Genomic DNA, 26,360 nt, shown 5'->3' with positions numbered 1-26,360 from the left:
GTGTGTCAATTAAGCTGCCAGCTGGATGTTTGTGGTTGTCAGGTATTTAAAAATAGCACAAAAAATATAACGCATACGACGCGTGCAACATTTTAATTGAACATGCTAGCCAAGCTTATTGTTATTTCTAGTTTTTTATACAAATTGGTTGCAACTAGAATTGCGGTTAGCTAAAAGCAAAACAGCAAACAAAAAACAGTGAGTATAATTTAAGCGTCACGCTTATGTGTGTGTGTGTGTGTTCGTAGCGTGGCGGTTCAGTCGAGCTGACCTTGCAAAAGGCACTCAGACAGTTATCAAATGGCAGTTGAAAGTTGCCAACGCGGCAGTAGCTGGAATAGACCCAACTTGTGCATAATACGAAGACAAGTTCAACGCTCCAAAAGGACATGACCAGCCAAGGCAGCAGCCAAGAATATGCCGGTCTATGTCTATGTCTATGTGTCTGTTCTTGTGTTTGACTTGCAGCTTGAAGCTAAATTGTTATCAGGTCGTATTTTAATAATGGGCAGCTTAAAGTGTATGCGACATGAAAAATGTTTGCCAACAAAGCGAGAGAGCGAGGCTGACAACAAAAGATGTGCCCATGCAAATGTAGGAAAATCATTAAAAATTCAACTGATAAAAATGGGCAGACAAGACGACAAGTGTGTATACAAGAGCTAGGTAAACTCTGTCTGGCTCTGTCTGCTGAGTATTTAGCTAAGGCCAAATTAATATGTATACGTATACTATAGACAAAGTTCAGGCCAAGACAGCAAACTTATGGCCCCAAGATATATGGCAGACAGTTATCACACAGCTGAAGAAAATGTGCAGCAAAAACTCAGCAAAGCATAAAGAAAATGGCAGAGCTTAAGCCCAAGCACAAGTTGGCTTCGCTTATTCAAGTGCAATTTAGAAGAAACTGCAGCAGGTAGTGCAAGTTGCTGCTCAAGTTGCAATAACTGCAAAGCAAGTGACACAAGATTAGCTCAAGCATGGCCCTACTATTATTAAAGCAACTGAAATTTAAGCGAAACAACACACAAAGAGAAATTGTAATACACCAAATAAGTGTGTTGTATAATTTATTTCATCAATTTAGAAGTAAATTGTTCGGAGAATTCAGCGCCGCAGCAACAACCGCAAACATTGAAAAAAAAAAAACACACACACAGACTATAAACAGCTTAACCAATACACTTACACACACGCACACACACACAGACAGGAAGTCGTTGGTATAACAAATAATGGTGGTCTGTTTGTCGAATTTTGTGCTTCCTGCCAAACAAAAATAAAAAAAAAATCGATGTTGCTTTAATCTATTTGTTAAGGCCAAAGCAAATCTGTTGAATTTATAAATAATATTTCGATGCCTTGCTTGGCTGTCAAGTAGACAAATGGCAGCTGCAATGTAGTGTACAATTTAAAACAGGATAACGATACGCATACGCCGCGTGGGCCACACACACATGACAGTTAGCCAGAGTAACGAGTTGCGGGCCAAAAGAGCTTAGAGCGCTCACTCTCTCACTTGCTATAGTTCTAGTTGCAAACATAGCTTTTGCCAGATAAACGCGCCATGGACAGCAAGTTGCTGCTGCTGCTGCTGTTGCTGCCATTGTCGTGTGGCTGCCACTCGTACATGTGTAAATTACGAGTTTCGCACAGAAAGTTGCCACAGTGAGCTGAGCAGTGTGCCCTTGGACAGCTCTACATGCTCTAAATGTGGCTAAGAGTGTACGTAAAAATGCATGATATATGGTAAATGTTTTGTGGCATTTTTGGCTTAGCTTGAAGCAGCAGCAGCAGCAACGTTGCAAGTGTTTGCTGCAAGTTGTAGCTGCAGGCAAGCATAATGCATACAAATTGTGGCATTTTGTGTGTTGCTGCTGGTCTGCATTTTAGCATTGAACATGATATTTAACGATTGTCATTGATAAGGGCATGTTGCAACTTAAACTGGCGGCAGCAAGTTGCAGCGCTCAGGCGCTCAGCTTAAAGTTTAAGGCGCAGCCACTAATAAACTTGTTCAGCATATAGCGTAGGTCAACTGCAGTTCAAGCATTGTTCACTCATAATTCTAAGCTAATATTAGAGCAACCTAGTCTAGCAAAACTTAAAGCAACTGCTGCCGTAATAGAAACCGTACACTAAAATTGAATTATCTTTCAAGCGAAGTACAATTTAAAAATTACTCGCTTGGAAAATTCAATCAGCCAACGGGCAAGGTAGCAACAGCAACAAAAAAAAAAGGCAAGCCGCCACTAAAGTCCCCCACGCCTCATTTTGCAGCAACAGCACAAGCATATATATGTGTGTGTGTGTGTGTGTGTGTGTGTGTGTGGTTAGCAAGTAAATAAATAAAATAAAACGGCAGCAATAGCGGCAGAAAGCAATTTTGGCTGGCACACAAGCGCGTGCAACTTTAAGAGTCGGCCCAAAAAAATGTTCAAGATGCCGCAAAGCAACAGCAAAAAAAAAAAAAATTAAACAATTTTGGTTGTTTTTTTGCTTAGCTTGAGCTTTACACAAAGGCTTCGTGGAATGTTGTTGCCCTTGTCGCAGGCAACGCTCGTGCTGGTTATGTTGACTTAAGCTTTAAGCTGCTCAACTGAAGCGCGAAACGGCAATTTGTGCTTGCTTGTTGTTTGCTGCTGCTACGCTTTGCCGCAGGCCGTTCGCACGCATTAGCGCCGGTAAGTAGGCAGCGCAAAATCAAAATCACTTTGCTAGCGAAGCGAACGAACGAAACACACACAAGGCCAAAAGAACGAACGAACGAGCGAACGCTTGCTCAACTAAATGCGCATTTTTTTTTAAAGCGCAAAACGCACTTAAATTACGCTTGACAAGCAACAAGCCTAAGTATGTTGTATGCCTTGCATGTTAACAGTTTGTTAGTTTATATAACATTTAGCTCTTTTTTTGGCGCCTACGCTAACGTTAGTTAATAATTAATATTATAATAAATTTACTAGCTGTTGAGCAGCAGCGCAGCGAGACTCGTTTAATTTGTATAATCAGCTAACACACAGACTCAGAGTCGCGCTCAGTGTCATTTGTATTTTTTTGCTTTTTACGCATATATAGAGCGCATGAAAATCTCATAGAGAGTTGCTTTTAAGCGCTCTTAATCCCGCTTATTTCTACCACAACACCAAATGCGTTATTTCGCTTTGGGGTTGGCAAGGCAGCGACGGCACTTGGAGATAGCAAAGCGCTCGCATTACGTAGCTGTCGCTCAATCCCCACACAGCAAAGGTGTGTGCTTACACACATACCAAGCTATACGTGTGTGTGTGTGTGTAACACACTCGAATTCATTACAGCAGCAATGTGGAGTAATAGCGCTGTCTGTAAGTAGCTTGTGATTGAATTGAGCCAGCAGCGAGCACAGTCAGCCAACTGGCAATTGTTATAACACACACATACATACATGTTTGTTTATTGTGTGTGTGTGCTGCTGCTAAAATGAAAAATGAAATCAAAGCATTTAAAGCGCCACATTCGCTGACAATGAATGTTGCCGTCCTTACCCCTTTGCTATGTAAGTGAATCCAATGCCTGGATACGTAGCAAAAGCTCGCTCTTTGCCATTGCCATTGGATTAGTGCCTGATCCTTGTTATTTATGTGCTATACCTGTATACGTTTGCATGTGTGTGTACCACACACGTGGCATTGTGCGCACAATGAAACCTTTTCAATTATTTTTGTTAACGTTACTTGGGATTTTTCGTTTGTTTGAGTTGTTTTGTTGCTATTTTTTTTTTCAAACGTAGCTACCCTTGCTGTATTTTATAGCAATTTTAACATATATGAGTATGTATGTGTATAGTTGTGTAGCTAAGCACTTTGGGGTCTGCATGTCCATGCTAATGAATTAAAAACTTTCAACTGCGCTCAACTTATCAATAAAACGCGTTGCAATTGCATTTCAAATTCAATTCGAAACATTGTCAGCTGCTTACAAAACTTGTTGCCAATTGCAATTGTCTGTGACTAGCGCCTAGTTAGCGCTTAAAAGCAATTTCTTGTAACTATTTCGAACAATAAATAAGCACACGCCATTAATGTCTTGCGTAAACAATTTTAATTTGTATGTGGCAAGTTGCAGTCGCAGTCGGCGCTGCATTTTGCATTTATAATTGCCACAGACAGTTGGTTAGTCGCTCAGTGCAGTTTAGCGTGTGTGCAACATGCAAACCCAAAACGTTGCATGCGTGTCGGTCCGTCTGTCCGTCCGTCTATCTGTCTGTCTGTCGTTCGATAAGAGACGACAAACGATGGCGCATGCTAGTGTCAGTAGCCTGTAGGCTAAAACTGCTGGCAAATTATGGTAAAACATACAGCGACGTTGGCTAATAGTTGCTCCCAAGGCTCAGTGCCGCGCCGCCAGCAGCTTGAGGGTGTGCATATAGTTTGTTGGTTAGGTGACGTTGCATATGAAACGAGGGCTTGGCTTGCATGTCAATGACAGACAGACAGACAGACAGGCAGGCAGGCTGACTGGCAGACAGCCACAGTGTGAGAGCGAGTGCAACTTGGAAATTGGGATTGCATGCAGTCTGTGTCTGTCTGTCTGTCTGTCCTGGTAAGTGACAGTTTATGGTATGCAGGTATGCAATGCATTTTATTTGCTTTCGATTAGACGTGCAAGTAGCGCCATCCTTCCTGCCGGAATGTGCCGTTGCCGTTGCCGTGCCTTGTTTGTTAGCCTTGTTTATGGCGACTAATTTCGTGTTGAGAAATTTGCAGAACAACAAATACTTTGACGCCGACTTGAACTGGCACATTGTATTGCCTGATTAATGCAGAGCATCCGTATCCGCTTGGCAAACCGGGCTGCCATTTGTCATGCCCGAGCGCACTTTGATAACAAACACACACACACAGACACACAGGGGCCAAGTGGGGCTGGTTTCGCTTCACTTTGTTTTGGGCTGTCAGCAACAGCTGACGTCGATTTAAATATGCAGCGCATACAATGAACTTGAATTTTAAATACCGTAACATGTTGTATGTGGTCATTAAATGTCAGTTGCACAAAAACAATACACACAACGCTACATATTAATAAACCGTTACACACACACACACACGTATATACGGTAAATCCATAACTGTCAGTTGGCTATGCAAGCCCAAGGCCAAAGTTTGTTACAACAGCTTTAAATATTTAACAACTGCACAAATATGCTTGCGATAAATGTTGTCTAACACACACACACACGCACACTAACATATTAAACAACACTTAATTGCAGCTGTGCAGCTGCTTTAATTGAATATCACTGCACTGTCTGAAAATGCGTGCAAACTATAAAACGCTAAATCAACAAACGCTGACAATGGCTCTAAAAAATCGCACGCCTGATGATATTGTCACGTTCGGCTGGCGTCTGTTAACAGCTGACTGTTAAGCACAGCACACGCTGCGTATGCGCAATTTGCAAAGTTGCAAAAATTGTTTTGGAAATTCGTGGCCAAAGCCAAATAAACATAATTTTTTTTTCGTTCACTCTCTCTCTCTCTCTTGGTATCAACAATCAGGCTAAAAGCCACGTACAGGTGTGACTGCTGCCTCTATATGTATGTGTGTGTGTGTGTGTGTGTTTTTGGTTGATTGTGTGTCTGGCATATGTAACAATGTTTGCATGCCCAGATTCAGATTAAAAATTATGCTTTGTTTGCCAACTGTCAGCACAAAAAATGGTAACAACAGCAGCAGCAGCAACAATGACGACAACGACGTATAAACTTTTTTTTTCGCCTACAAAAGTTGCCGAAAAAGTTTTTCGCCGTGTACCTGCAAAAATGTGTGTCAGCTGTTGGCCGTCAAAACTGTTATGCCATATATAATAATAATAATAATAATAATACTGCCCACTGTTTTAGTCACCAAAGCAACTTGCAAGCTCACATAGCTTATCATCATAATTTTTTACTTGTTTTTGCTTGTATATTTTTTTGTGTGTTTCAACGCAATCAAAATTTTTCTTTATTTTTTTTCTGACCGTTCTCGCAACATGAAGTTTATTTTGTAAACATGCCACTAAAAGTTTTCCACTTTTCTCTAAAATACTCAAAACCAAATGCCAACACCAGCAACAACGTGTCGCTCACTTGCGCTCGCTCTCTAGCTCGCTGTCTCTTTCACTCTATACATATGTATGAGTGTGTGTGTGTTTTTTTAGTTAATTTAAAAAGTTTTTTGGTTGCTGCCGTAGCTGCTGCTGCTGCTTCTGTTTCTTGCTCTCATAGATATATTTGTTGGTTTTCCTTTCTTTTTTTTTTTTTTGTTTGATTTGCAGCAGTCAGAAAATTGGTAAACGATTCGTCGCCATGCTCACAGCTATTCAACATTTTGTTGTAGCTGTTGTGGCCTGGGAAAACTGACATTTGTGCGCCTTTTATTTTGTCAAGGAATTGCTTTTACAGTTTTTGGTTCGTTTGCTTTGCTTTTGGCTGCTGCTGCTACTTGAAAATGTTTCTTTTATTTATGTGCTGTCACCGAAATTGAATTAGAAATCGCATGTTATGTCAGCTGCCTCAGGTGCTGCCGCTCTCCGCTCGCCGCTCGCCTCTCGCTTCAGCTTGCACTCTCACTTGGTTTTGTTCTTTGTAGATTGTGCTTTGTTTTATTAGACATTACAGCAGTTGTCATTGATGTGGTGCAGCCGCAACTAACCAAGACAAATACTATTAACATTCTGAGATCTAAAAGTTGTCATCACACTCAAAGGTATTCAGCAAAATTGTTTAAGGTTTATGTAAATTTTTTAATTGCCAACTAAAGTAATTTGAATAAGCTTTAGTTCATTATATTTGCAAACACTGAAGCTAGAAACGATTCATAGGCAATTCATTCCTTATGTATCGAATCAACTTTACTCACAATAGACCAAACAAGCTCTCAGTGTTGCCATTTGAGAGGCTTGTCTAACCTAACTTAATCTTTTCTAATCTAAGTTTATCAATATACTAAAAAATAATATTCAAGAACTCGCATAATTAACGTAATAGACAAACAAATGATTTTAAAACTAATCATTAAATAATGCAACAGACAGTTAAGAAACAATTTGTGCAACTTAAATTATTAAATCATTATATATTAGATTTAAAGCTGCTTTAGCACTATTTAATTCAACAAATATACATAAGTCAGTAAAAGCTCAAACTAATTTCAAATAAATATTCTACAGAAACAGCCCAACAATTCTCAATGTAGCTGCACATATAATGTTGGATTCTCTTTACGCTTAAACTATGCTATTTATTTAAATATTGTATATTGAATTGAACAATTTCTTAGCTTGGTAATACTTAATTGCAAGCTTGAGCAAACGCTTAGCTTGCGATGTTAAAAATGTCAAAACGTCGACACCAACTGCAATGCAAATTGCACGTACCATACGCTTTAATTAGATTTCATTTAGAGCAGGTCCTAGCTGCCGAGGACCCCCACAGCTGCAAAGCTGTGCTGACTGGCCAGTTAGCAGCAGCAGCGACACGGACAGCGGTAGAGACAGAGACAGAGACAGAGACAGAGGCAGCGACAGGCGATATGAACACGGAGCGTGGCCTGTTGACAAGAGCGTTGTGTCTCTAACGGTGAGTTTCACTGTGTGTGCGGTCTATGTGTGTGTGTGTGTTTGGCAACGCTAAAATTTTGCGCTTTTTGCGTGAAAAATGATGGAAAATAATTTTCCAACAAGCAGCAGCATCAGCAGCCAGCAGCACGAGCAAGGACTTAAAGCAGCAAAGTCTAAGTGGAGCATGGACGTGCGTTTGACGTGGCCATACTATGCACCTTGGACAAGGATGTGCCACTGCTTGTTTTTGCAGCCAGCAACGTTGGCTAGTGTTTACTCTTTGCCGTTGCTGCGTTGCCGTTGCGTCGCTTGTGTATTTAGGTAAAATTTATTTTACTAATTATTATGTAAGCGTCGCAGCTTCAAGTGTGCACTAATGAAATTAAAGCTTTGCTAAAGTGTTGCACGCTCCATTGTTTAATCATGATTCATTTCAAGCACACACACACACACACATACACACACACATAAATAAGTTTTCATTTTAGTTACAGTTACAGTTCATATTATTTTTTGTGTGTGTGTGCGCACATAATTTATTTCCCAAACGCTTGAACACGCTGAGCAGAATGCCATAAATTTATACATGCAACGAAAATAAGAGATCAACATCAACAAATTTTTATATAGCTCTCTGGGGATAATCAGCAGTAGCTACAACAACAACAGCAACAACAATGAGCGGCAGCTAATGTAAAGTCCAACGCAGACACATAAAAATGAAAATTTATGCATTTTTTTAAGCAGCCAGCCAGGCCAGCAGAGTAAAGTAGCCCACCTTGGGGAGTCGACGCCACAAAAACAGGGCGTGGCTGTGGCTCAATGCCAGGTGAGCGCAGGTGACGCTATGGATTTGTGACTGCCAACAACAAGAGCAATAAACAAACAATGCGCACATGTCGACTCTTTTGAAAATTACAACCACAAAAAAACCAAAAAAAAAAACAAAAAAAAACTTTACAATGAAGTTGTATAAATTGCGTAATTTTATTAATTCAACATTTTCGCATGCCGCTTAAAACATTTTGTTCATTTATGCAGGCCAGCGACACAAAAAAAAGAATTTATTTACCGCATTTGTAAGCGTTAACCATTAAAAAAAAAAAAACAACAACAAGCCGCTTCAACTTTTGCACGCAATAAAAATCGTAGTTAAGTGCTACGTTTAATAAAACCACCAACAATTTAGTGGCAGGCAGCGTAAAATAAATAAAATGCAAAGCATTTTTTGTTTTTAATTGAGAAATCATTTATGAATGCAAAAACATGGCCTGTAACAATGGAAAACAGATATTGCGTATACGTAGCCACGAAAAATTGCTGAAATTTAATGCGCCGCCTGCAATCTTTGCTGAATATTTTAAAAAAGCTTTTAATGCTTTGAGCGTCTTTGAGCGAGTTTTGGCAGAGAGCTTAGCAACTGAAACTCTCAACACTTGCAAAGTTTTAAGTGAGCAATAAAAATGTTATGAGCTTGAGCTGCATAATTAAAATTAATATGTTAAATGCGAACGCCAGTTAGACAAAAGAGCAAACAGGATTAAAAAATTAAAAAGCAAGGTCAGATATTTAGCTAAAACTTATTTGGGGCGTAAGGCAAGTAAATAATAAAAACAAATAATGCAAAAGTTGCTCCAAGTCACTTTTTCATTTGAGTGAACTTTATATATATTTAATTAAATTTTTGCCGAATCGAACTTGTCTCAATTACTTAAAGCTTACTTATATATATTCTTTTTAAAAAATGTTAACTCACCTGGTTTGAATCCATCGCTATGCTCATGAGCTTCAATCGACGCCAGACGCAGACTCAGCGCAGCAATGATGAGGCAGCAAAGCAGCGGCATCCTTATTAGTGGTAAGTGTTTCATGTTGGCTGCCAATGGTTTATGTTATTTGATGTGTGGCACGCGCTTTATATATAGATGCCACAATATGCAGCTGAGTTTGTGTGTACAGTTTGTTAAGCTACTGTATGCGCATAAAAAATGCAAATAAATTTGCTTCGCTTTGTGCCAACATCATTTGAAATGCACACACACACACACACACATACACTGCTAAACAAATGATTTGCTGACTTTATGCATGTGTGTGTGCTTAAGCATGTGTACGCATGTGTATGTGTGACAATTTGCTGTTTAATTTCTTCACTCCTTTTTTTTCCAGTTGCTTTGCTTGATTTTTTTTATTTGAATTTTTTCACTTAATTAAAAACTTTTGCGCTGCACATAAATTCATTTAAATATTTACAAACATTTGCCCATTTTTTAGCAGCTGCGCTGCTGCTCTTGTTGTTGTTGTTTATGTTTGTACAAGTTGTGTTTACATTTTTGTCAAAACACATAACCATTAAGATGAATTTTTAATAGAATTTGACGAGGCAAGTAAAGTAACTTTAGTGGCTGCTCTGACTATATTTTATATATAAATATGGTATGTATGGTATGCGTATGTGTGAGTGTGCACATGTATGTTTATAAATATTTAAAATAATGCGCGCACGTGTTGCCGTTTCCTTTCTTGTTTCCATTAGCTACACGAAAATTTAATTTAAAATCCTTTCGCCATGCAGCGCAAATCTTGCAATGCGACGCAGCTATAAAGAGAGAGAGAAAGCAAAAGATATTTGTGTGGGTTAGTTAGTTAATTAAAAAGCGTGCATGCAACGCTTAAGCGCTTAGGGATTAGATCATAAATAAATGGCCTTTCATTTGCCTGCCCCATTATGTAATGCCGATGCGCGTAGAGCGTAGCGAAACTTGCTGCCAATCAATAATGATAGATTAGCTATGTCCGGCACACAAACACACACAAGTCTCGTAAATTATACACAAGTGGCGCTGCGCTATGTGCGTTTGTCTATGTGTTGAACAAATGAATTGCCAAACTTTTGGCACAGCCTATTAATTGCGGTAGTTCAACTATGTGCGAGGAGCAAAGCACGTGCCATGTAAACATCGCCGTATAAAATTATGCCAGACATACGCAATCGAAATGTCAATAGCTTCATATTGTGTGTATGTATGTGTATTAAGCTTGCTAGCCTGGCTGACAGCTTTTGCTAACTAAAGGTAATTGACAAAAGAGTCATGAAAACTTTGACTTGAAAGTTTCGCCACGTTTTTGTTTAACACGCAGTCGAACAAGCTGACAAACTTGCATGACAGCTGCGCCCCCGCAGCCAAATCCCCAACCAGCAGCTACTGCAAGTGCAGGTGGCAAATAAACACACACACACACAGACACAGCCACCCACATGTATATAGTTCGCCCATAAGTTGGTTAGCGCTGAGATCGACAGTCCCCAAGGAGACTCTATGGCAGTTGCCTTGCCTTGACTAAGTTTGCATTGGGTAATTAAGAGCTGTGCCAAGTGTTTATTGAGAGAGATTGTAGGGGAGAGCACGCAAAGTTCGTCTAAGTAGTTGTTAGTTGCTAACTAGTGCTGTTTTGTATTAAGCATACCTCTAGTTAGTGAGCGCATACATAGAAATGATTAAAGATAAGCTAAGGCATCAAATGCATTAGCAACTAGTTTCGAGCGAAGCTTTAAATATAAATTAATTCTAAAGAAACATCAAGTTAATAGAAATCTATACACAGAACTGATTACGTATACTTGATATGATATAAATGCAACGCAACTAGTAGCGAGCGAAGCTTTAAATATAATTTAATTTTAAAGAAATAGCAAAGTCATAGAAATCAATACGTTGACTTGATTGCGTATACTTGATATGACTAAGCTCAAATTAGTAATTAGTAACTAGTTTCGCGCTAAGCTTTAAATATAATTTAATTCTAAGCTAACTATAAATAATAGAATAAAGTAATAGAAATCAATACGTTGAGCTGATTGCGTATACTTGATATGACTACGTATGTGGTTTTATAATTACAATTGGTTTTAAGCTTTGGATTAATGCTAAGACCCTTGGCAACCTTTTCCATTTTGAAAATTAATTTTCAATTGCCAAATTGCTTATTTTTAAACAAATTTTTGGCAACATATACAGAAACAAATCATTTTATTGAGCGTTCAATAAAATTTTTGCCTAGAGCTTTAGCTATGCTAAATGAAATTCAAATTATGCTATAATTGAAATGACTTAAGTCGATCTTAAATCAAATTTTTATACAATTCTTAGCCAATTCTCTTTTATTGCAATTGGTTTTAATCTTCAGATTACTGGAGACCTTTTCGATTTTTAAAATTAATTTTCAATTTTCTCTATAAATATAATTTGCGCCTAACTAATACCAATTAAAATTACTTAAATCGATCTTTAAGCAACTTTTTCTACAAATCACTTAGCTAATTCACGTTTAATTTCAGTTAGTTTGATAAGCTTAAAAGTGCTTTAGTTGAAGTTGCCATAATTAGTTTATAAAACACACTCTAAGCATTATTTTGTTCAACTTTTTATTACTAGCTAACTAGTGCTGGCTACATAGGTAGTATATACCATTCAAGCCTAAATAAACAGGCCACAAGTGGCTAACAAAAAGTAAACGACCAACTTAGCCATACAATAGCAACAAAAACTATACAATTATGCCAACAATATGCACACATTGCAGACAGGGCACAAAAAAAGGAACGATATTCATAAAACTATTGCAACGAACTAGCTATATGCATATACTAACAATAATACAGGCAGCAGCAGCAAAAAAAAAAGCAGCAGCAGCAGCACCAAACGTTGCGAATTGAAATGAAAAAGCAGCTAAAGTCGAGTCGGAGCGCTGAGTTTGAATTGGATAATGGTGTATGTATGTGTGTGTGTGTGTGTTGTTGTTGTTGTCAGTTTGTTTGATAGTTTTTTATTTCACGTTTTGAAGTCGCTGCTGCTGCTGTTGGTAGTGAATGCCTTGTGGCGTTTAGCGCATAAATTGAGCGCAGCAATTTCATTTAAATGTGCACAATAAACTTAGTTCGTGACCCCTCAAGCATTTGGTTGGCGGTCAGAACGCGACGCTTTAGGTTTGTCATTGTCTGCGCGCTGTCTAAATTGTAAATCACATTAAATTTGCTAGCTGAATGCATAATGCAATGCCACAATGACACATAGTGCTTCAGTTTGTGGCACACACATATAAACCATGCAGTTATGTTTTTGAAAGCACCCTCAACAAGCTTTTGCTTTGTCGTTAGTCGCTTGACAATTGAATTCAAATGAATTGCGGTTGAGTTTTATAACAAAGCAAAGTCAGCAACGTACAGAGCGCTCACTAGCAATGCAAGCAAAAAAAAGTTTTGAAAAATTGTCTCACACAGCGTTGAGCAAAATCAATAAGTACACACACACACATGCACACGAGCACACACACCCACACATATGTGCATATGCAAATGCGAAGCAAGTCAAATACACACGGTGGAAAATACAGGTAATTTAGTCGCTTGACTTGCTTTTGAAGCTGACAAATGTTTCGTTTTGTCATACGATTCGTTTGATTTTGTTGCTGTGTGTGTGTGTGTTTGTGTGGCGTTAAATACATTTTGATTTGCATCGAAACTTTATTTCAACAGCTTAAACATGCACAAAAACACTTTAAACTGCAGTTGCATTTTATACTTTTATATTTTAAAAGCCTGTCTGTTAAATATTTTATGCTTTATATTTACAACGCCCCAACGCCATGTACTCAGCTTAAGCATTTAACCCCCCGAAACTTACGAACTACAACAACAACAACAACTATACGTAACGTAACGTAGCGTAACGTATAAGCTCAGCTGCAAATTTTCCACCTGCAGCTGCAGTTGAAACAATTTCATTTTGTTTCTCTGCTGCTGCTGCTGCTGCTGCTGCTGATGCTGCTGCCTCAATTTCCGGCAAAATGCCGACAAGGCTTATCCGTTGCCAAGAGCTGCCTACTTTTTGCCTTTTACTATTCATTTGGACTGCACGCTTTAGTGAGCTTTACTAAATAAGTAACAGAAAAATGTACGAATGGACCACACCCCACACACAGCAGCAGCAACAGCAACAACCACAATAAAATATTTGCGTTCAAAAAGTTTTTTTTGTGTGTGTTGCTTTTTGCCAAGAAATGTATTTCAACTTGCATTTTTAATATTGAGCACGATAACAAATGGGGGGCCACATGGGCAGTGGAGCGACCTAAATATTTCTGCCATGTTGTTAAATTAAAAACGTAACAGTTTGGAAAAAAGAGGCGGACAGTGCAGAGCAAAAGAGCAATAACAACGGCAACGGCAACGGGCAACTGGCCGCCAGCAAAGCGAGTCGCATTATGAAAATAGCGACAAACGAGCGGAAGTCGCGCTGCGAAAAAAAATGCCAGCACACACACAGACACATGCGAGCCATATGTGATCATAGTGCAGGCAAAAAAAAAAGCAACGACTAACCAGCCGGCTCAGCAAAGTCCTGGTGCTGACTTCCTGCGGTTTAAATATAGCACAGACCAAAGCCAAAGCCAAACAGACGACAAACAGTGTGGCGAGGGTGGCATAAACTGTATTTGTGGACTGGGGTGGCGACAAGGGCGGCGGCATATTTGTTAGGGCATATAATGAGCCTAGAGCCAGCAGCAGTGGCAGCTTCATGGCCGCTGCTCATTTCCAGGTCGACATAATTTGTCCATAATTTGTCGCCGCCTGCGACACACACACAGAGACAGCGGCAAAGTATCTAAGGAACGCGCGCAAGTCTGAGAGTTTATCCAAGCGCGCACTTAGACGCTATTTACGTGCAGTTATTATATATAATAGGCATAGCCAAATTTAACTTGGCAGACATTTTGGCCAAATAATAAAGCTGCTGATAATTATGAGTATTTTGGCAATGACTAATTTACTGTTTTGGACATGCACGTGTACAGGCTGTGACCTAGTTATGGCTTTGTCTTAACATTCATTAATCTAAGCGAGCGTCTAATTAAAATGGACACGAGCTAAGCGTGTTAATCATTTGCCTTGATTGATTGTTCGAGCAGTTGAAAATAGACTGCGCTATATAATTTGGCAACTGTTGAAGCATGCTGATAATTATGTTTTAAATATACATTATACGACTGCTGTTTTAATGCCACAACGAGCACATTAAGTGTGTGCGTGTGTGTGTGTGTGTATTTTTGTTTTTAATATATTCATGAGGCCTGCCTGTTGTCTGTTGACATCCTGCTGTGAAAACAACTATAATAAAAACAATAACAACAGCAGCCGCCGCAACAGCTGCAATGACAATAACTCTTGGCATTGCAGGCGCACACATTAACAACACCAAACACACACACACACACACCTATGTCAAACAGCAGCTGCTGTCAACGCCCACATAAGTATGCTGCACTTTTTTTACTTCTCTGCAATAACAAGAAAAATGTGCGCAACGAAACGTGAACGCCGTTTGTTTTGTTTAAATCTCTGCATACACACACATGTTTGTATGTGTATGCGTCTTCTAGTGTTGTTAAGCGCACAGCTGTTACGTCAGCACAGCAAAGGGGACAACTCACGCTTTTATAATTGAAAATGTTTGGTTTTAATTAACTGATGCACATTTTTATGGCCAGCGCCACTTTACTCATTAACTGTCAGTCTGTCTGACTGACTGACTGTCTGACTGTCTGTGTCGCATAACTCACGCTCTTCAGTATTACGCTACAGCTTCTGGTCATTGATTTTGTTTATACGTTTTGCGACTGCTGCTGCTGCTGCTGTTATTATTATTATGCGTTTTATTGTCACGCAGTTGCCACAAAATTCTGCGTGTGTGTGTGTGTGTGTGTGTGTGTATTGGCTACGTCAAATTTATGTTTACAGCACAAGTGGGATGTGCAATGAAAAAAAGCAGCACAAGGCAAAGTCAAGGCAAGAAACAATGGCGCAGCGGAAACGGAAACTGTGTGCGGCTGTCTGTGTGTGTGTGTAAAGCGACGCTCAAAATGTTTGGTTATATGAAGACATAAACATAAAAGTGTTTTATAATAAAGCAAAGCGTGAAATAATTCACAGCTCTCAGGCCTGTAGGCAGCGCGAGAGAGAGAGAGAGACGCAGCCACATGTGAAGCTGACAATTTTTATAGTCTCTTTCAGCACATCTACTTATGCCGACAATAATGTTAAATAAAATATTGTTTATGTGCGAGCATAATAAATGGCCAGCCAGCCAGCCAGCCAAGCCAACAACTTTACTCATAAAGTGCACGTTCGTCAACGCCATCAAACAAACACCTCGAACATTATTAAAGCCATAGAACTGTCAGCCATAAGTGTTTACTTTACGCTACGATTTATAGCTTAAACATATAATATATATGCTTAATATTAAATATATGTGCAGCCATCCCTAGCTATTGGCATAGCTTATTTAACTAATGGTTTTATTATTTACTAATTGCCAGCGGAATAATTGCCCCGGTGACCCAGTTGTGCGGCTCGCTTAGATGCGACGCGATGTGTCAGCTACGTGGACAGCAACATGGGTCAACGGTTGGTTGGGTTAACCCAACAGATAATGTCAAAATATTACCAAGTGGCAGAAACTTTCTGGCGTTGCGTTTAGTTTTTGGAAAATTGCTAATTTATTATTTTGCGCATTTAAATATTTTAAGTGTCCCACAGGACACACACACATGTGCGCCAAACTTGCAAGGACACTAAAAATGTTGCTCGCCAGGCGGGGCTATGGCGTTTTTGTTCGTGTGTTTGTGGCTGCTGAGCCAGCCAGCCATGTTACAAGTTAATATAATTTTAATGAAAATTAACATGGCACTGGCACTTTTTGCCCCACACACGCTTTAATTTCCCAAAAGACGTGGCGACAGCTGACACGTATGTGTATGTGTGTGTGTGTCTGTGAGCGCGTTAGTGTTGGTTTATTGCACACACTCGCCTGTAACTGGCGTTTAAGCTGCTTTCAGTTTCATTCCACTTGGCAGCCGCTTAGTTATGTTCATTTGTTTTCTTTCAATTTTTTCGCTCGGCTTTTTTTTTTCGGCTGTTGCACGTTTGGCGCTGAAAGAGTCAAAAGCTTTCTCGTGTTGGGATTTACGCAACTAATTTTGCATAGGCTGTGGCTGTAGCTGTGGCTGTGGCTGCTGCCGTGACTTTGATTTATAATACGTGCAGCGCACTGCTATGGCCACGCCCCTTTTTGCGCAAACACGCTGCGTAGCTTGTTTTTGTGCCAACTGTTTACCTGCCCCACACACACACACACACACAGCGTCGCTGTTCGCTGCTGCTGCGCAACAATGTGTGGCGCTTTGTAGGTGTGGCAACTGCCAAAGTACAGCCCAGAGCAGTTCATAAGCCTTTGAAACTGAATACGCGCTTGTTGACTCAATTTTTGCCAAGCGCTCGCGCACAAAGACAAACCACAGCACACACACACACACACATACACATGCAGTAAAACAAGATACACAGCAGCATCCATTTATGGGCGCAACTTTCGGTGGTTTACCTCCCCACCCATTGACACGACAAACGCTTGCCATGTTTCAATATGTTGCTGCACTTTGATGATTTCGCCAGAATTTGCAATACCCCAAACAAGGCTTTGGTTTAATAATGACAGCGGCCCAAATAGCGCAATAAGGCCAAGCTCTTTATTCGTTTATTGCTATTTGTTAAGCAGCTTCGTTTTTATTGAAGGCAATGCGCATTATTTAACGCTCAAGCGGACAATTAAAATTTGTTGCTTCAGCTGCACAATATTAAAATAAAGAAATTAATATTAAAAGAGCAATGTACGCATATTTATTGAATTTGTTTATTTATTTATTTATTTAATGTCAACTATGAACAGTCGAAGATAAAAGAAAAAGATTTCATAAAATATTTAAAATTTAAGCATAAATTTCATTGCTCTAACTTACAATTAGCTGCAATATCTGACTTAAAGCTAAATATTAACTCCTAACTTTAATGATATTACAAATTATATACTGCATAAAATAACAAAAGTTTATATAAGTCAGTCGAATAGTTTCGATTCTTTCATACTATTCAAAGGCTTTAGCTATAAATAAAGCCGAGCAGCTGCTAAAAGGAAAATCAAAGCCAAGATGGCCCAAATGCGAGGTGCATTAACATTAGAAGACATACTGGATACCTGCCCACCTCTCTTCTCACCTCATTTTCTCACAATAATGTAAAACTGCTAGTCAAATTCTTAGACAATATTAGCATATTAAGTAGTCGAGTCGATGGCCTTAGCACCTTTAGTTACTATAGTATATTTTCTATAATTAATTAGGCTTATTAAAAAATAAATAAATATAAAAGTTCAACTTAGCTTAATTTGTTGCACAATATCAAATCAAAAAACATCATTTTAAATAATTTTTAAAGTTAATTTTAAATATTTTTTGTAATCGTTTTCTTTTATCGTCGACTGTCCATATTTGGCATTAAATAAATAAAATATTTGTCAATTTAAAATAATCTGTGTTTTAACTTTTATAAATAATACCTTAAGCTATGTTTACTTGTAATAATAACAGTTTCTGCAAATGTTTGTAACCGGATGCATAAGACATATCCGACTTTCTAAAGTCTTAGTCAACTGACCCAGTTTTGTATGTCTAAGCGTCTGACTGTCTGTTAAATATGTTGATACCAAAGCAGTACGATTTAGTTTTCAATTTCCGACACTTTACTGTTGTGAAAAGTTTCAATTTTGCATACAACGCAAAGCTTTTAGCCCTAATGCTATGTTAGTTAATATGGTAAATTACCATTAATTGACTGTTAGGCCATCTGCATTTTAGCGTAGGCAATAAATTTAAATGTCTGTTCACATTTTCGTCAATTAGTTACGCCAGTTAACAAAACCGAAATCACACTAATTAGCATAATTATTTAACACAACGATTATTGATTTGTGCACACACACATTTGTACATAAATATACAGCTTAGCGTCACAATTTGTGTATATATATTATAGAAAAAGCACTTGAAGCATTACGTTAACTGCTGACAATCATCTAAAGCCAAGTGGCTGCTTTGCCGGCATCACAAAGAGAGGACACAAGTCGCTTTAACGCAACATCAAATATCAACATTTGCACAAGGTTCGCAGCTTACTTTCCAGTACTATATAACATTTCTTTTGCTGTCTGTCTGGCTGTCTATGTGTCTGACATGCTGCCGTTTACTCTTTCGTTTTATTAGCTTGCTGTCTGTGTCTGGTAGAAGACACTGCTTTGGTTTATTTGCAGCAGAAACAAAATCGATTTTTATTTGCCAATAAATGTGAGCGCACGCTTTTGTTAACAGATATACACAATATATACTCTGAGCTATAGCACTCATTTAACTATTTATTATTTATGTGAGCAGTCGCTTAATTGGCAAGTAACTTAATATTGAAGCGCGCGTAAGATTCTGATGAAATTTCTAATTAAAAATTGCTCAATATGCTTTGAGCGTGGCAAACTTTGTCTAATTAGTGCTTTGAAATATGATTTCGGCGCATTGATTTTGCAATTAGGCAAAGTTTTACGCATTAAATTGGAATTATGCTACTTTAAATACTTCGTCGTGACGTCACAAAGGCCTAATGAGCGCCTCACACACACACACACACACACCACACATTGTTGCGCTTGTCATGTGTCAAAAGCTGCACAAGTGCCCGCCGGTTAAATGCTTTGGCTTTGGCTCTGATAGCGGCGGTACTAACAAACAGCAGCAGCAGCAGCTGAAGCCTGGCCTAAAGTCACTTTAGACTTTCAGACGTGATTGGCGCGCAGACTTAAAGTGCCGCCGCCCTCAAAGCCCAGCGTGACATATCAAGCGCTATCTAAAACGCCCTCGCTCGCTCGTCATAAGCTGCAGCACAACAGCCGCCAGCCCAGTGCAGAGCGCATTGCTCCATTTGACTGTCAGGCGCTTTTTGCAATTGCCTGGCAGCGACAAGTTCGCTGCTTTTATTTTTGTGTGTACGTTTTGCTGCTTTTTTTGTGTTTTTTTTTTTTTTTTTGGGTGCTTTGCACTCGACGTTCGCCCAGTTCAGGCGTTCACATTGTTCGGCTTTTGTCTTTGTGCACGAAAAATGGAGCACACGGCAGATTTAGCTGGCGATATGCATGCGCAGGTGTGTGTGTCAGTGTGTGTGTGTGTGTCTGTTGGTGTGTAAAGTGCCTGCCTAACCAATTTGTGTGGCACACAAACTAATGTGCTTTGATGTGCGCCCGCCTAACAAGCGAGAGCGAGTGACGCCCCTTTGCTTGGGCCAACGCTTGACAGGACACAACACAAAGACATCGATCACATTAGGCAAACAAGCAACGACGGACGAACGAACGTACGTTCTTTTTTATTTTTATTTTGTTTGTGCGTTAGACTGATGCAAACTGGCAACAAAAGTGTCAGACGATACTTTATAATTTGTCAGCAGCATTGCGCATACGCCGCATGTATGTGTGTGTGTGTGCGTCAATTGCAATAAGTGTGAATCAATCAAAATCAGCGTAAAAGTATGCACGAAATTGAATTATTGATTCGATTAGAGCACACACACACACACACGCACACAAATAAAGGAAAGCTGCAGACTGAAGTAAACAGCAAAGGCAGCGGCAAATAAATTAATAAGCAGCATGTAGCTCTATCGATATATTGAAAAGCTTAACGATCAGATTACACACACACAGGCACACACAGACACATGTGTTTGCATTAACCGTTCACTTATGCTGCGCCACAAATCGTTTCAAGTGCAAACACATTACCATTCAACCAGCTGCCTCAGACTCCTGAACTCCTAACGCTTGCTTCTGTTTTTGTCGCCCGTCATCAGTGGCACACGCACAACGCTTAATCGTCTATATTATTTTATGCGCGTACGCACACACACACATACAGGCAATCAAGTTTACAGTTACACTGCAGCTTACACACACACAGCGTTCATCGATTACAGTCACTTATTTATGTGTGTTGCTTATTTCTGCGGCATTTTCATTTTATTTGATTTATGCCCAATACACTGCTATGCAGATACTCTAACTTTTGCTAAATATATTAGTAAATCACTTTATGTGGCCAAATATGACTTTTTCGCTTGGCTAAAGCAAAAGCTATTTTCTTGCATAAATAAATAATTGCTGTTAGTGCCTAATCGCTTCGGCCTTTGCTTAAGTTTGGTTCTATTTTGCTCTTGCTCTTTGGCGCTGGCTTTGGCTTGAGCAAATAGCTTGGGGCGTTGGCGCAGCAGGAAATGCTGCCAAGCGTTCGTCATTTCACTCTCTCACTCACTCACTCACTCACTCACTCACTTACTCACTCTTGCCATTTGCGCTGCCATTTTGTGTGCGCAATTAAGCGTTTGATGTGCGCTTTTCGTTTGAAAATTAGAAAACAGCATGCGTCCTATACATAGCATATATATATATATATATATATATATTTGCTTTACCACTAGAGAGCGCTAAATTCTCATATCCTTCGGCTAGTCTCGTCCTTAGCCAGCGTCCTCAGCTGTTTGCACAACTTTATGCCCAAGTTGCGAGCGCGCAAGTTTATCTCTGCCTTTTGCCAAGCAATTTTAATAATTATTTTCATAAAATATGTATATACGTGTGTGTGTGTGTGGGTGTGCGTGTGTGTGTTTGTAGGTGAGCGAAAGAACTTTGCACATTTGTGAAATGCGTGCCAGTGAAAACCTTTACGGCTTTTCTTGCTCGTGTTGCATGCGGGCCAGCGCTGCATTGTTGGCCAGCTTAAAGTTGAGTGTGAGTTGTTGCAAGCTAACTTCACTCACACTCAACTTTAGCGCTCAGCAGGCTCAAACAGCTTAGAAGTGGCTATTAACAATTCATATTAAACAATCACTAGTGAGTAAAGCAACATTCGCTTGCCTTAATGCTTATTCTAAAACAATAAACTGAAATTCGTTTGCTTGCACGAAATTAATGTAGCATAAGTTTATGCGCAGCTTAGTGATAACCTTTTAAACAATATTTTAGTTTAATATAAACTAAAAATTACATATTTATTATATTCATTGTTAGCATTTGCTCATGCAGCAAAATGTGTAACTGCTTATGTTTGCTACAGTGTAAATTGACTAAATGGCACTTAAGTAGAGCGCACTAACTTCTAAACCAATATAACTATATTGCAATTCTCAAGCACACTCAAGACTTTATTATGTTACCTTTGCTTAAATGCTCAATGCTAAATCGAAAAGCTGCCAAGAGCTTCGCCTGCTCAACGAAGTGATAAGCCATGATACTGATTGTTGAATTTACTTCATGACTTTCATTGATGTATACAGCAATTACTAGCAGCCGTTTTGGTTATTTATAAGCGCTTAAGTTTGCTTAAATTTTCTTAATAGCAGCTGTTTTTTTTATATTAAAAGCAAAAGCTTTAATAGTTTGCCGCACTTTAAGCGACTTAATGAAACTTTGCACATGCAGCTTTACATTAAAGACGTAGCTGCAAGCTCAACTGTTTTATATGCAAAAGTGTGCGCTAGCTATATATACTATATATATACATATATATATGTATGTGTGCATATAGAAAATGAATGCTGTTGGCTTCTAGTGCTGCCATAAAATGTTGCTCGACAGTCAAGCTACAAATTGTGTTAGGATTCTGAACTCTTGCACCTGTGCAGCGCAGTTTTCTCTCTCTATCGCTCTCTCTCTTACGCTTACACTAGCTCTAGCTTAGTCGCTCTTTCAGTGTTACTCAGTCTGTATATGCAGCTTAAATATGATAAATCACCAAACCCGCAACTGATGCTGCTGCTGCTGCTGCTGTCCATGACAAATGACGCAGAGCCACGTGCTTAAGCCCATGAGATGTGTGCAGCACACATACAAACAAACGTATACATATACAATAATCGATGCGATCTGATGCAAGCATTTGGCCAACATGGCCATGCATATGTAATATTTATACTATATATCAACATGTTTATGTCTGCTTAATGTAAAGCATAAATATTCATTTTTATGACAAAGACAAGGGCAGCAAATGTTTAGCTGTAACTGTGTGTGTGTGTGTACTGTCTGTTTATGCAGTCAAAATGGCGGCGGCGGCGGCAGCTTGCCGTGCGCATTGTGGCGGAAACGGAAGTGCTTAAGCAGTAAGCAGAAATCATAAACGAAAATCACGTAATGCTTTTGTGTTTGTTGCCGGCGTCGGCAGCGTCTATACTTAAGTGTAGCATGCCTCAAGTGGCAGGTGTTGCTGCAATGATTTTCAATTTTACGCGTGAAAGTCATGCGCTAATTTTCTTGTTGCCATTTGCCTATTCATTGTCGAGCGAGCGCCCGCCAAACTGGCAATTGACATTAATGATACGCCAAGTACGCATAATTGAGATGCAGCCAATTGGGCGCAGCTTTGTCTTTTGAGCACATTTAATAATTAAAGCAGCAAAAAAAATATGGCACATGGCTGTGCATAAAGTTGCGTTGAGGCCTGAACAATGAATTTGACCTTCGGGCTAAGCTTTTGGCAACACGAAAGTCATCAGGGCTAGTTTTAACGAGCATATCACAAACTGCGCTCCTTGCTATGCAAAAAAAGAAAAATCCTTTCAATAGCAAAATTGCAAACACTTTGGCCTTTGCCTTGGCCCCAAGCACAAAACACACACAAAAATGCGTTCAAAATATATAAAAGTCACGTAACTGGCTGGCGTTTCCGGTTCGGCTATACACGTGGGCCGAAATCACACGCACACACACACACACATGCACACACATAAAAGAGTGTTAGTGAGGTTAGTTTGAGCATTTGTTTGCATTTGGGCGCTTTGATTATGCTTCGATTCTTGGCATTGTGTGTGTGAAAGTTTTTGCTCTTTGGCAAACTTTTGGGGCTTAAGCTACTTTTTATTATACTCGTCCCAGCTTTGGCCAGGGCTACTCTATGTGTATGTGTGTGTGTGTGTGTGTATTAGTAAGTAAATTACTTTATTTATGTGCATTATTGAAAGTTGCCGCAGCAACGCTCTAACTATTTACTTACTCTTTCAGCTACTTATAATAATACGCATACGTATACGTAATTTATAGCTTGTGGCATAGTTTGGCATGCAAAGTGGCTTATGCGGCGGCCCTGAGGGACGCATAAATTTTTGTGCATTGGCAAGCATAAAAGTTTGAATTATAGTACACAGTCTAGACAAGCTGCGAACTGTTAATTATGTCAGACACTAACTTTAGTTTAGACAGAATTTAACATATGTAAATTGCAGTAGAACAAAATTGAAGCGTAGCTAAAAAAAATATGCGGCAATGAGTTTAACGACACATGTGTGAGCGACCCCAGCAGCTAACACATACACATGCATATGTGTGTGTGTGTGTGCGCAGACTGGCAAACCAGCAACAGTCAACACTCAACTTCTACTTCATTTTGATAGCGCGCTAAATTGCACAAAAAAAATATATATAGCAGCATATCAAAAGGCAGCAGCTAGCAAAATGATGTGCTTACCAACACACACACAAGCACAAGCACAAGCACACACACACATACATGGCAAGCGTCTAAGTCTGCTGATGCGTGTGCTGGCATCATTTTCATATGAGCAAGCCAAACTTGTTTGTATGCGCATCACATAACGCGCCTGCCTAGTTTGTAGGCGTGGCAAAGTTCGCTGACATGCAGCGCGCTTTCAATTTCAGTACCATAGTGCGTGTGTGTGTGTGTATTTGTGCGTCTTAAAGCGCAGACAGCAAAATATTTTTGCGTTAGCCTCTGTCATTTTTCTTTACTTTGCTGCGTACGCTTCATCAGCAATGTACATGCAATGCTGATCAACATTTGTGGCTGCCACTGTTTACACTGCAAATCCTTTTTATACACACACACACACACACATTTGTGTGCTGTCCTTGCACGACTTTGTTGCTTGCATACATTTTAGGCTCAACTCAGATTTAGTTTTTTACGTGTGTTTGCTTTTAATAGCCATCTGTTTGCCTTGCTGTCAGCGTTTTGTGCGTGACACACACACACACACACGCAAAAGTTAGCGTGACCTGTGTGTGTGTGTGTGCCAAAAAGCAAAACCAAAAATTATACATTCGCCTTGAAAATGATTAGCGCTGTGCTTTGCCACATGTGTAAAACTATAGTTTAGTTTATATTTTAGTTACTTGTTCTGTGCTAAGCTTAGCTGCTTAAAGAGTTAAGCGAGCGTCACGCCACTTGCTTTGTTGTTATTGTTTAACAAATATTTGCCTTGCTTCCAAAACTTTCTTTTATCATTTACGCCTTGCCCTTTGATACGGCATTTGTTGTTTGGCATATCAAATTAATTTTCATATTTGTTTTGCTTTCTATATAATTGAATAGTATTTTTATATGCTCAGAGTTTCAGGTTCATAAGCTGGGCCATTTATTTGGCCTCTGGCCTACGCATTTATTGCATTAAATTTATGAATATTTAAGGCAATATATTTTGAGCATATGAACGTTTGTCTACAATGCACATAAATAAATGGATAATAAATTAAAAGCTGAATTATTATTGTTGCTCTATTTGTTCAAAGCTATTAGCACATATTTCAATTAATATGCAAATATGAAAAATGTTGCTTCTTAAAGCAATACATTTTATATTTTGCAACTCTAGATTAAATCAAATATTTAATATGCACTTGCTTGAACTTTGTCTTTGTGTTGCTGGCTAAATAAACAGCTTAGTATTAATACATACATTTTAATGGTAAAACCCAATTAGCCATAAATTGTCTTAAATGCGTTTTTCACCATTAGCCAACATATTATATACCGACAGCACTAAAGCTCAGCTCAGATTTATACAAATAATTTGATAAGCAGCATATAATTTAATTTGTACACGAGCCATACGCATTCATGTGTGTACTTATCAAGCATACGCCCCGTCAACTGAAAGCGCACACAAACAATTAGGCTAAGTAGCGATTTCGTGACGCCGCAACGTAGTTCATTAATCAATAGGCTGCTTCAGTTAGCCTGCCCTATATGTTGTTGTGTGCTTGTATCTCAGCACATCAGCGTTTCGATTTATTAATTGTTGTAATTGAAATATGACAGCAGGGGTCAGATTGACACTCACATTACACACACACACACTCACATGCATACAAGCATATCACTTACTGACACACAATAAATTATATACACTTAAATTAACTTATATGCAAAGCAATCAAATGCACATCAAGCACAATTTACACTTAAGGCAAGTGCCACACACACAAGCGCACATCGAAGCGAACGCAAAAAACATAAATAATTTTATTTGTTAATATGCATTTCAAGGGAAATTAATTTCGAACATCAATTGCTTCACACTCAGCAAATAATTGACTTGCATTTAAATGGAATTTTTAAGCATTTCAGGCAAATATTTAGTAAGAATTTTTCAATAAATAAATTAATAAATAGCTTTTTATGATTGCACAGCCTATTGCGCTATTGTTGTTTTACTAAAATATATATTTTAACTCTTTTAACTTTTAATAATTAACACTAACGCAGACCTGATTGAGTTTTCCCCAACAAATGTTGGGTCTGTTTAACACTTCCAATCTATGAGTTTATCTAAAAACAAAAACATAATTTTAAATAATTTTTAAATTTAGTTATAAATTTTTTTTCTTTTATCGTCGACTGTCCATAGTTAACATTAAATAAATAAATAAAAATAAGCAACTTAACATTTATTAATAATTAACAGCAGCTTAACATAAGTTGAGAGTTGCTGCAATCTTCAATCTCTGCTTGAAAATCATTTTCATTAAATTATAAATCTTAATATAAGTAT

At 38.8% G+C, this 26,360-nt stretch overlaps 1 protein-coding gene across 1 annotated transcript in view; it reads right to left on the bottom strand.

The window, feature by feature from the left end:
* The window catches only part of LOC108604408 (protein turtle homolog B), a 47,446-nt gene extending 37,782 nt beyond the window's left edge, over positions 1 to 9,664 (bottom strand). The window contains exon 1 of the mRNA XM_017993875.1: positions 9,342 to 9,664. Within this exon, the coding sequence (XP_017849364.1) occupies positions 9,342 to 9,456 (115 nt within the window). The 5' untranslated portion in view covers positions 9,457 to 9,664. The remainder of the gene's footprint in view (positions 1 to 9,341) is intronic.
* Between the last annotated feature and the right edge of the window lie 16,696 nt (positions 9,665 to 26,360).

This window comes from Drosophila busckii, chromosome 3R (genome assembly GCF_011750605.1).
Source record: "Drosophila busckii strain San Diego stock center, stock number 13000-0081.31 chromosome 3R, ASM1175060v1, whole genome shotgun sequence".
Taxonomy (NCBI): Eukaryota; Metazoa; Arthropoda; class Insecta; order Diptera; family Drosophilidae; genus Drosophila; species Drosophila busckii.
This window is presented reverse-complemented; position numbering and strand designations above follow the sequence as displayed.